The following is a 12,426-nucleotide window of genomic DNA, read 5'->3' on the forward strand; positions in this document are numbered from 1 at the left end:
CGCAGATGACCTATATTGATTTTGAGATCACTAGGTCAAAGGTCAAGGTCACAGTGACCAGAAATATGTTTTTTGAATGATAACTCAAGAACGCATACGCCTAGGATCATGAAACTTCATAGGTACATTGATCATGACTTGCAGATGACCCCTAATGATTTTGAGGTCACTAGGTCAAAGGTCAAGGTCACGGTGACCCGAAATAGTAAAATGGTTTCCGGATGATAACTCAAGAACGCATACGCCTAGGATCATGAAACTTAATGGGTAGATTGATCATGACTCGCAGATGACCCCTATTGATTTTGAGGTCACTAGGTCAAAGGTCAAGGTCATGGTGACCCGAAATAGTAAAATGGTTTTCGGATGATAACTCAAGAACGCATACGCCTAGGATCATGAAACTTCATAGGTAGATTGATCATGACTTGCAGATGACCCCTATTGATTTTGAGGTCACAAGGTCAAAGGTCAAGGTCACGGTGACCCGAAATAGTAAAATGATTTTCGGATGATAACTCAAGAACGCTTTTGCCTAGGATCATGACACTTCATAGGTACATTGATCATGACCTGCAGATGACCCCTATTGATTTTCAGGTCACTAGGTCAAAGGTCAAGGTCACAGTGACAAAAATCGTATTCACACAATGGCTGCCACTACAACGGACAGCCCATATGGGGGTCATGCATGTTTTACAAACAGCCCTTGTTTCATAATGTGTTATATCCATATATTATACATTGGAAAAACATGATTTGATAAAACATGATTCAATGTAGATTCTACGTATTTTTAAGTAAGTATTAAATTTGTAATTCAAAAAGTATTGCCATGTTTTATTGTTCAAGTAAAGTGCGCAAACTCTAGTTACAAATGAACATTTCTCATGTATTAAATTTTATTTCCTGTAAATCCTTTAAAAAAACATGAACAATTATACTGCATGTACAACATCACATCATTTTCTCTCTGAGAGGGTGGGCTTTAATATTTAATTCCTGTTTAAAGACATCATAGCGCAGAGAACTCTTTGATCTTTGTTTTTTGTGAAAAAATTGTAGTGTATTGTTTTAAAATGTGGAAACTTTTCTCTTAATAAAAGATAGGTCAGTATTGATATATTATTAGTACGTTTATTGTATACACCTTCAACTGAACCAAGCGGTGTAACTCTAAACATTTACCTTGGAAATTCGTAAATTGATTATTTGTTGGTTTATTTTCAAATCTTTTTTCGGATTGTTTTCATTGCTAATCAGGTGATCAATTGACCATTATTGTTCTATCCTGAGAGCTAAGATTTCATCGAATTGGCAATGAGGCGATGGGTTAATTTTGCAGATAGATGTTTAAGTGTTGTGTATCATGTATTATTTTTTTTAACATAAAAAAAAACAACCTCAAAAGGTATGCTTTGCTTTGCTATTTATAAAATCATTTTATTTCTTTGTTGAGTGTACAATATTGTTTATTACAGGTATCATGAGATAGTCACTCTTGTTAGAGTAATATATTTTATTGTGTTGCAGTTATTTCCCTTTATTTGTTAAAAAATTGAAACATAAATTTAATAATACATAATTTTTTATGATGTAAAGAAAAGTTGTTATGCTAACTGAATGTTAAGTTAAAAGAGCAATGCTTGTAAATACCAAACTATGGCAATAGGTAGGGCTTATCAGGCATCACTGATCATTACATAGCACATGTGACATTGCAGTATAAATAATGTAAACATTAATAGCGTTTACTATTATTTATTCTGCTAAACTTAAATTTACAATTAAGGCTTTGATTTAAATGCATCCTTTTGTTTAAAAACAATTTGTTTTTTTTTAGCGTGACTATTATATATGAAATATATATAGTGGAGCTATCCTACTCACCCCTGCGTCGGTGTTAGCGTTAGCACGAGCGTGCAAATGTTAAAGTTTGCTTACCACCCCAAATATTTCCTATCTCCCTTGACATATTGCTCTCATATTTTGCATACTTCTTTACCAACATGACCCCAACCTATAAACAAGAGCAGACAACTGTATCAAGCATTTTCTAAGAATTATGGCCCTTTTTCCACTTAGAATATGCATATTATTGATAACTCTTTGTTAAAGTTTGCGTACCACCTCAAATATTTTCAATGTCCCTTGACATACATGTATTACTTTTATATTTTGCATACTTCTTTTGACCTTGACTCTCAATGTCATATTAATAAATTTTGCTTAAATTGCCATAACTTCTTTATTTAATATCAGATTTGATTCATTCTTTGACAAAACAACACTTACCTGACATACCACAATGGACTCCACCCAAACTATCCCCCCCCCCCCCCAAATTTTTATTTTATATTTTTCTTTTGTTTGAAAGATCATCTACATGTATTAAATGACCACACACCCACATTATACCCCCCTCTCCATGGTTGCTTACGTTATACTGTCAAGCACTTGAATAATCGAGCGCGCTGTCCTCTGACAGCTCTTGTTTAGAATAGGGGTAACATGGATTAAAAAATAAATACCAATTATGTGTAAAAATTAAAGGGTCTTAATATCCCAGGATCTTAAGCATTGCAGGTGAAGTTTACATTCAAATTAATTATTCAGTACTTAATTATCAATACAAATCAATAAAAGAAATTCAATATCTGGTATAACATGTTAAGGCCATAGAAAATAAATTCCTAGATTCTCCTCCCCGCCCGCCCCTCGAAAATTGTCCCGCCCGAACGGTTTTAATTTGAATAAAAAATCTGTAAAAAAATTCGAGCTGCAAAATACTTAGGACGAAATGGCTGAAATTCCGAAAATAGCAAAGTGCCAATCGGCAACACTATGTCTCTGAGCCGCTTATTGATTTTTAATGGCGTACGAGGGTCGTCTGAAATTTTCTGAATGAACGCGAACAACAACAAAATGTTTATTCTTTTGAGGTGTAAAAACGGCGTTACAACCGATTAAAAGAGTAAAAGATTGTTACAGGGTGTCAAATTGTGTAGAAACTTTAACTCTCGCGGACCTGTACGAGGAGTTCATTTGTGGTTCGTATGATCAAGCCCCGTTGTTGAAAGTTGACCACCCGAAAATCGTCCGGCCTTCGTCGGCCGAAATAAATTAGAATTGACACAGGTGTCACCCTATGTTACAGTCAGTCAAGCTGTCGGCTGCCTAGGAAATTTTATTCTGTTCTGTTGCAAATTTGTATTTTCTTTAATACTTTGTATTGTCACGGTTTTATGGAATGTCAGAATATATTTAACATGATATTAAAAGGGTAAAATAAAACACAATAGTCAAATTTTGATAATGTATTTCTTTTATTCTATATAATTTTACATACATATATACATATAGGCGCTATATGCACATTAACCAACAAATTCGTGAACATTTCATTACTGATATATAGTTCCGACACATAAAATGAAAAATAAAAGCCACCCACCCGCCCCAATTTTACCCAAAATTTGGATGAGAATCTAGGCATTTATTTTCTATTGCCTAATAAAAAATTGTTAAATATTGATTCAAGCGCATTTGTCTTTCTATAACTAATCCCTAAAAAAAGACTTCAACATATACAATCATGTATATTGTTTGTGAAGAAATCTAAAAAACATTGCACGTTTTAAACGAATTTTTGTTAATCACAAAACTGTTATGATTTATAAGACAGTTTTGGTAAGCCAAATAGTTTGTAAATTCTTATCATCCTTTGCTTTGTTGAACTCATATATCATGCTGATACACTTCAACACCGTTATTTCGAACACGGATAATCCGAAGTCACCGTTACTTCGAAGTATTTTTCCGGTCCCAAATTTGGTTCCTCTTTGTTTAATGTAAAATTTCATTGTTAATTCGAACTTCGTTAAACCGAAAAAATCGTTAATTCGAAGTGATTCTGTCGGTCCCGACAATATAATTCGCACCTAATCATCAATCTTTAATCCGAAGTCAAAGCTGCAAAACGATAAGCAAAATTTCACACCTTTGTCGTCTGGGCGGAACGCGTCAAAAGCTCATAATTACTCCTTTGTTGTCTGCCGTAGACGTTAATTTTATAATGTCGTCAAAAGCGGATAATTACTATTTATGTAGTTTTGCATTCTTTAGTAACAAATAAACGTGTCACGTTAGGTCTGAGTATCGTAAAAACGCAGTCATAAGTCTACCCAGCTCATAAGTCGGGGGATTTATACTTTGGTACCAAAATTGGAGATTTTGAGTATGTTAGCTTCATAAGTCGAGTCAGAAATTTTCTGTTTACAAATTTCATAAACAGACGCCATTTTAAATGAACATGAAGTTGCGGTAGTATTCTATACATTGCACATGAAGTCACTGTGGAACTGATGAACGTTCAGCAGCACTGTTGTTATTTAAATTCTCCGCAAACTCTATCACACGTATTTTAAATGCATTGTCATAAGCCTGGCGTTTGCGTTTGCCAGGCATTTTCAAAGATTTATCGTAAGTCCAGTTGTGTTTTTGTTTATCTAATTAATAAATGGTTGCACTCAATAATCCACGCTAGTAATTATCCACATACTATTTTCCGCTTTTAATCTGATGAAACAATATTATCACTGTAATCCAATCTTTGTACTTTTAATCTTACTGTCAAAACAATTGATGAGTGTTTCGGTAAAACGTGTTTTTATAACAATGATTGACATACCGAAGAGACCGCTAACTCCACCTTTTTCTCTGAAACAGTTTCAAAGGCGGAGCTATACACGTGCTCAAGCATAATGGGACGATTGCTAGCGAGTTACAAACACGCGTAGTTAAGCATATCGCTTCTCTTAACAAAGGAATCTAATTTTGTCGGCGAGAAAGGTGTTCTTTATGGCTTCTTGACAGGAAACGGCTTTCCTTTGATGACGTCAAACTGTCGATTCACACATATTGCGAATTTTCGCGAGAGTTTAAATGATGTCCTTGATTCTTTGTTTACATGAACAGTAAAAAAACAACACCTGCTTACATGAAGACTTTGGATTAAATTATCAAAATAAAAACAAGAGTAATTGCAAACTGTGATTATATTAATTGGTAAGTATCAGTAAAAATACGACGTTTTGTTAGTCGTAAATCAATGATTTTTTTTATACAACAACAACAACTATTGCCGCTGGGATCAATCTTCGTCGAATTTCATTATTTTTTTCATGGAATTTCATTATTTTTTTCATGGACCACCTCATAAGTCGATACCGTTTTTTTTATCAAATTTTGGATGTAAAAAATCTCGACTTATGACTTCGTTTTTACGGTAAATGTGGTCCAATGAAATTTATCTTATATAAACTCTACCTTCTGCGAGCAAACACGGGCGGAAGTGAGTGCTTCAATGTCCTTGACACATTGGATAAAGATGTTACATGCGTCCAGTTTAGTGCTGCTAAGTCCAGTGTTCAGAGAGACATCGCGTCTTATTTTAAAAAATGTTAATACATTTCCGAAAATGTATTCATCTGTATTAACATGTACATGTATGACAATTTGTGCTATTCGTTTTATTTAATATGGTCTGATAATTTGTGCTATGCGTTATATTTTAAATGTTCTGATAATAAGTGCATATTCATTATATTTAATATGTTCTGTACTAAGAGAAAACATAAAAAGAGGAACAAGAAACGTTTTATTCCTTCGTTTGTTACAAGTAAAAATCTATTGCCATCTGACTAGTTTACGTTTTTAAGTAAAACAATTATTAATAGTAGCGTGTAACCGAACCATGCGAATTCCACGTTTTATTATTACAGAATCAAAGAAGTCGTCTGTCAAATGTTTATTTCGAATTATCGTTAATCCGAAGTTTTGTTAATGGTCTCGACGACTTCGAAATAAGGGTGTTGAAGTGTATATCATTTAAGGTTGAGGATTATAAGCAGACTGATGTAATGAGTTTCAATCAAATCTCAATTAACCGTACTTAATAGTCACAACAAAATAAATAATAGCATACAAGCATAATAATTTACTGTGTATTTAATGGACTTTAATCCAAATAAGTTGGTTTGTGTTATATGTCTTGAACATTTTCCAAAAAATTTCTACAAAGCATGTTTTGTTTTTAGCTCCCCTTTGTACAATGTGCTCATGGTGAGCTTTTGTGATGGCCTTTTGACCGTTGTACGGCGTCAGCATTTGCCTTTTTAACACTCTAGAGGCCACATTTATAGTCCGATCTTCATGAAATTTGGTCAAAAGATTTGTCCAGAAAAACATGGCCACCAGGGGGCGGGGCATTTTTCCTTAAAGGCCTATAGTAAAATCTTGTAATCATTCTAGAGGCCAAATTATTGTCTGATCATCATGAAACTTTATCAAAAAATTTGTCCCAATTATATCTAAGATGAGATGAAAAATATGGCCAACAGGGTGCAGGGCATTTTTCCTGATAGATACCACATTTAATGTCAGATCATCATGATACATGGTCAGAAGATTTGTCCTAATGATATCTTGGACGAGTTCGAAAATGGTTCCGGTTGCTTGATAAACATGGGAGACAGAGTGCCTGGCATTTTTCCTTATATGGCTATGTATGGCTATAGTAAAACCTTGCTTAAACAGCTTTAGAGGCCACAATTATTGTCCGATCTGCATGAAACTTTGCCAGAAGATTTATCCCAATGAAACATAGGACAAGTTCAAAAATGGTTCCGGTTGGTTGAAGAACATGGCAACCAGGGGGCAGGGTATTTTTCCTTATATGGCTATAGTTATAACTTGATAACACTCTAAAAGTCATTTGTTCTTATGATAGCTTGGACGAGTTTGAAACTGGTTCAAGTCCCTTGAAAAACATGCAGCCAGTTGGCGGGGCATTTATGGGGATAGTAAAAACTTGTTAACACTCTTAAAGTCACATTTAGATTCCAATCTTCATGAAACTTGGTGAGAACATTTGTTCTAAGGATATCTTGAATGTGTTCAAAAATGGTTCTGGTAAGTTGAAAAATGGGCTCAAAGGAGGCGGAGCATTTTTACTTATATGGCTATAGTAAAACCTTGTTAATTCTCTAGAGACCACATTTATTTTTCAATCTTCATGAAACTTGGTCAGAAGATTTGTCACAATGATATCTTTGATGAGTTAAAACATGAATCCTGTTGCTTGAGAAACATGGCCACCAGGGGGCGAGGCATTTTTCCTTATATGGCTTTAGTAAAAATTTGTTTCCCTCTCTTAAGTCACAATCTTCACAAAGCTTTGTTCAACTGATATGTTGGGCTGCACAGAGAGAGCACTCAGAGCAGTTCTCTTGTATCTCAGGTGAGCGACTTAAGGCGTTTCAGGCCTTGTTTATTGGTGTTTTTAAGTGAATGATCCCTTATTTATTTGATGAAAGTAGTTAAACTAGTTCATTTTCAAAGGTGCTTGCTAGTATTCAGATAATATGAAATCTCAGTTTTATTTAAATTGGTTCAATTATTTAATCATATTTAAAATTGTTAATGATGGCTATACATGACTGATATTCAAGGTTACATGTACATCTTCTTCAAATGTTATGAATGAATTAGGGTAGAAGATCACATGGGTTCCATGTAAATAATATACATTTATATTGTATAAGTATCCATTCCATTCTAGCTGGTTTGAGCCACACTGATAAATTATTGAGGAAGTAGTTGGCCTCTAGAGGCTGTGATGTAAGATGTTCCAATAACCATTGATTGCTATACATAGATCTATAACATTTTGTCAATAAAAGGTATATGTGTGGATATTGTTGTTACAGTAGTGATGATACTAATGAAAGGAACAATGTTGGTTCATTGAATTCTGCTTGACTGGAAAAGTGTGGCTAAATAAATAATCGACGATTATTTATAGACAACATATGCATGAGAAGTTATCCCAACACACATGAAATGTCAATAACTCATGAATTAACCATTAACCCTTTCAGTGCGGGAACCGAATTTTGAAGGCCTGTGCAAACAGTTTGGATCCAGATGAGACGCCACAGAACGTGGCGTCTCATCTGGATCCAAACTGTTTGCTATTCTGATAGTATTTTTTGAAAAAAAAAATGAAGAAATGCTAATTGTAGAAATTCAGCAGACGACATTTTAGCAGACGATAAATTTCCCAGCAATGAAAGGGTTAAAATGTATAGATCCAAATGTATCATTGGAATGAGCTACTCTGTACACTTAGCCTTGCTTTGCATGGAATCATTATTAGCAATTACATGTTAGCTGATATAGTACAATTTATTTAGACTCATTGCTATTTTGACACATCAGCAGCTACATACAGGCCTTGTTCTGAGAAAACTGGGCTTAATGCATGTGCGCAAAGTGTCATCCAAGATTAGCCTGTGCGGATCAGGGAAGACACTTTCGCCTAAACTTGATTTTCGATAAGGAGGGTCTTCCTTGAAACTAAAAATACCATTAAAGCGAAAAGTGTCGTCCCTAATTAGCCTGTGCAGACTGGACAGGCTAATATGGGACGACACTTTACGCACATGCATTAAACCCCAGTTTTCACAGAATGTGGTTCATATGTTTGCCAACCCTATGCATACCATATGCATAGTATGTATTTTTTTACCAAGAGAATATCTAGTGTTTGTTTGTTTATTGTCAAGTCACGTAGGTCTTAAACAGGACTGTGTTTATTTTCAGTGTCTTTCAGAGTTTATTTATAGGTCCCCCTGGTTCTTTATGATTGTATGAAACTACATGTTGATTTTTATTGACTATTTTACCTTAACCAGTTTAATCCAGTCAATTGGGTCTATTGAATCTGTACAGTTTTTAGATTGTTTTGAATTTGTTTTGAATTGTTTTGATAGCTTAATAGTAAGTTTAGGCTGTCCTACTTAAAATGTGGAACTGTTAAACCATGATTGACTGTGTAAAGGAATGATGTTGAAATAATTGCAGATTTATATAAATGTGTGTATAACGATCTCTAAATGTTCTTATAAAATTAGAAGGACACCCAGGCCCTTTAATTTATTCACATTAAACTTTTTGTCATCTCTGCTGTAAAGTTTTAAGTGTTACATACTGTTTGATTTTCCAGAGGATAAAATTGGCTTTTACTTCAAATAGTTGTCTTCATCCATCTTCATCTAATTTATGTAGCTATATTAAAGCCCTTGCAATCAAAACAAAGTTCCTCATATTTTTTGTGTATCCATGCTGATGTGAGTTCAAGCAAGTCAAGGACTGAACACTCCTATTGAACCGGATCTTTAATTAATTCTTGTTTATCTTTAGCTACATTGACTGGCCACTATTCTTTTACCTAGGCTACATATATTCATGACAAAATAGCAAGCGTAACTGCTGATAAATCATACCAGTTTTTACCAGGGAGGGATTATAGCTGTACTGTTGCTATCATAGCAGTCTATCAGCTAGTACTGTAAGCATTCATGTGCAGTGGAGTAGAATCTAGTTCAAGGTCGGGAAACGAACTGTAAATAAACTGTAAATATAATCATTTGTTTTCATTCTAACTGGCGAGAATAAAAAATGCCTATGGGTACACAAGACTTTGGTGGATGTGATGAATGTCAGAGGTCTATGAAATTGAAAAGTGATTCTGTGTGTAATGGAGGTGTGGAAGAATTGAGCACATTGGATGTGATCAACAGTGGGGATTTCCTGTTTTATGATGAGGTCTGCCTGCATCAGTATGAGAACACAGTAAGTTTTCTAGCACAAAAATGTACAAAATAAAAGCAGTTTTGTGTATTGTTTCCTTATAAATGTGTTTATATAGCATATTTTCTTTAAGTGTTTAGATGTTGTAAAGTAAAGTATTAATCTATTTCATGTTAATATTTGTTTGTTGATCTATATTGTTCCCTAAATAATGCCCTGACAAAAATCTTGTAAATGAGTTTCTTGTTTTGTTACACAATGCTTGTTTTTGTTAATTTGTGTTTTTTTTTCATCATCCAATTTCAAACAATGTTTATATAGAAATGTTGGTAGAATGTCATTCATATTTTAACTATGTTTGAACATCATCAACTTGATAATTTACAAAATACCACATATTTTGGCTGCACCATTTTTTCTTTGTTACTGTATATAAAAATATTTCAATGTTAAGCCTGACTTGTGTGATCTTTCTGGTTGTATAATAAAAAAGTAATAATTTTGTACTTATTTCAGTCTGACTCTTGAGATTTGTAAGATTACTAAAGTAAAAGATTTGAGATGTTCGCAAGAACAACTAAGGTTAATAATTATGTTTTCAAAATTGGTATGAAGACCACCACCGCTCACCAAATCACTAAAAATATCAATGAACTAGAAATGGCGCGGCAGAGGCCGACGCGTATCCCCACGCCGTATGTTTGACCCAGGGGCGCCCCATGGTTGGTAATGGGTCCATGCATAGTTGAGATTGACCGTATTGTCATAAGAGAAGTTAGGTATCAATTAGAAGTGAATCGGTGTAGAAATGAAGAAATTATAGTAAAAGACAATTTTGGGTGGGTGTGGCCTATTATGGGCGGGGCGCCCCAGGGTTGGTAAAGGAGCCATACATAGTTGAGATTTACCTTATTGTCATTAGAGATGTTCAGTATCAATTTGAAATAAATCGGTCTAGAAATGAAGAAATAATAGTAAAAGGCAATTTTGGGTGGGCGTGGCCTATGTGGGCGGGGCGCCCCAAGGTTGGTTATGGCGCCATGCATAGTTGAGATAGACTGTATTGTCTTAAAAGAGGTTCAGTACCAATTTGAAGTGAATCGGTGTAGAAATGAAGATATTATAGTAAACGGCAATTTTGGGTGGGCGTGGCCTATGTGGGCGGGGCGCCCCAGGGTTGGTAATGGGGCCATGCATAGATGAGATTTATACTGTATTGTCATAAGAGAGGTTCAGTATCAATTTGAAGTGAATCGGTGTAGAAATGAAGAAATTATAGTAAAAGGCAATTTTGGGTGGGCGTGGCCTATGAGGGTGTGGCCTATTATGGGCGGTGCGCCCCAGGGTTGGTAATGGGGCCATACATAGTTGAGATTGACCGTATTGTCATAAGAGAAGTTCAGTATCAATTAGCTGTGAATCGGTGTAGAAATGAAGAAATTATAGTAAAAGACAATTTTGGGTGGGTGTGGCCTATTATGGGCGGGGCGCCCCAGGGTTGGTAATGGGGCCTTACATAGTTGAGATTGACTGTATTGTCATTAGAGATCTTCACTATCAATTTGAAGTAAATCGGTGTAGAAATAAAGAAATTATAGTAAAAGGCAATTTTGGGTGGGCGTGGCCTATGTGGACGGGGCGCCCTAGGGTTGTTAATGACGCCATGCATAGTTGTGATTGACCGTATTTTCATAAAAGAGGTTCAGTATCAATTTGAAGTGAATCGGTGTAGAAATGAAGAAATTATAGTAAAAGGCAATTTTGGGTGGGCGTGGCCTATATGGGCGGGGCGCCCCAGGGTCGGTAATAGGGCCATGCATAGTTGAGATTAACTGTATTGTCATAAGAGAGGTTCAGTATCAATTTGAAGTGAATCAGTGTAGAAATGAAGAAATTATAGTAAAAGGCAATTTTGGGTGGGCGTGGCCTATGTGGGCGGGGCGCCCCAGGATTGGTAATGGGGCCATGCATAGTTAATGTAAAATTACAAAAAAAAAATAGTGAAAATCTCTGACCCGGCCCCACCCCAACCCCCATAACTTTTGACCCAGGGGTCAGATCAAAATTCTGTCAATGTCACCGTTGCACATATGCTCATAGCTACCATGTATGTAAGTTTCAAGGTTCTAGTGCTAATAGTGTAGGAGTGGCAGGTGGCCAGGATGGACGGACGGACGGACGGACAGACGCACATCAATACAATATCCCCACTTTTTCTCTGAAAAACGTGGGGATAATAAGGGAAATCCTGGCTGAGAAATTGTTTACGGAGTTATACTTTATACATAATTAAAAGTACTGTATTATGTTGGTCACATGGAGAAAGTGTTTGCGGCGCAGAAAGTATACTTTACATAACATTTTTGCATAATGAAAAAGTCTACTTTGTGTTACGATATAATCTGAAAACACAGCTCACAGGTCACAAGGGAAGGTCAGACTCAGCAGGACTTCTTAATGAACTTTGAAATACAATTATCACATACACATGCACAGATGGGGCTATTTGTGACCAACATTAAGAACAGTCGATTCTTTATCAGTTCAATGGGAGAAAAATGGAAAAATCCAATACTACTTTACTAAGTGATCAATATAAAACCATTTAATTGTGTAAAGCAAAAAAACATATTAAAGAAAATGTTTTATTTTAATATGCATATAAATTCCATTTCATTAATGTTTCATAATGATAAGTTTAGCCCAGTTCATTCAGAAAATAATTGACAATCGGAAATAAGTTAATGCATATTCGCTAAAACTCAACAGAAA

The 12,426-nt window shown here is 35.2% G+C and overlaps 1 protein-coding gene across 16 annotated transcripts in view; it reads left to right on the forward strand.

Moving 5' to 3' along the window:
• LOC127836381 (inositol hexakisphosphate and diphosphoinositol-pentakisphosphate kinase 2-like) overlaps window positions 1-12,426 on the forward strand; it is a 139,226-nt gene that overhangs the window by 19,850 nt on the left and 106,950 nt on the right. For 7 of the 16 annotated variants that reach the window (XR_008028743.1, XM_052363014.1, XM_052362995.1 and 4 more), the window contains exon 1: window positions 9,330-9,696. The exons of 3 other annotated variants lie outside the window; for them this stretch is intronic. Coding sequence is in view for 12 of the 13 variants with exons in the window: in XM_052363014.1 (XP_052218974.1) it covers window positions 9,523-9,696 (174 nt within the window). In the remaining variant the exon portion in view is untranslated. Of the gene's footprint in view, window positions 1-9,328; window positions 9,697-12,426 lie in introns of those variants that run through there. 6 more of the 16 variants (XM_052363066.1, XM_052363101.1, XM_052363041.1 and 3 more) reach the window with 3 other exon arrangements.

The sequence above is a fragment of the Dreissena polymorpha genome, chromosome 1 (assembly GCF_020536995.1).
Source record: "Dreissena polymorpha isolate Duluth1 chromosome 1, UMN_Dpol_1.0, whole genome shotgun sequence".
In the NCBI taxonomy this organism is placed as follows: Eukaryota; Metazoa; Mollusca; class Bivalvia; order Myida; family Dreissenidae; genus Dreissena; species Dreissena polymorpha.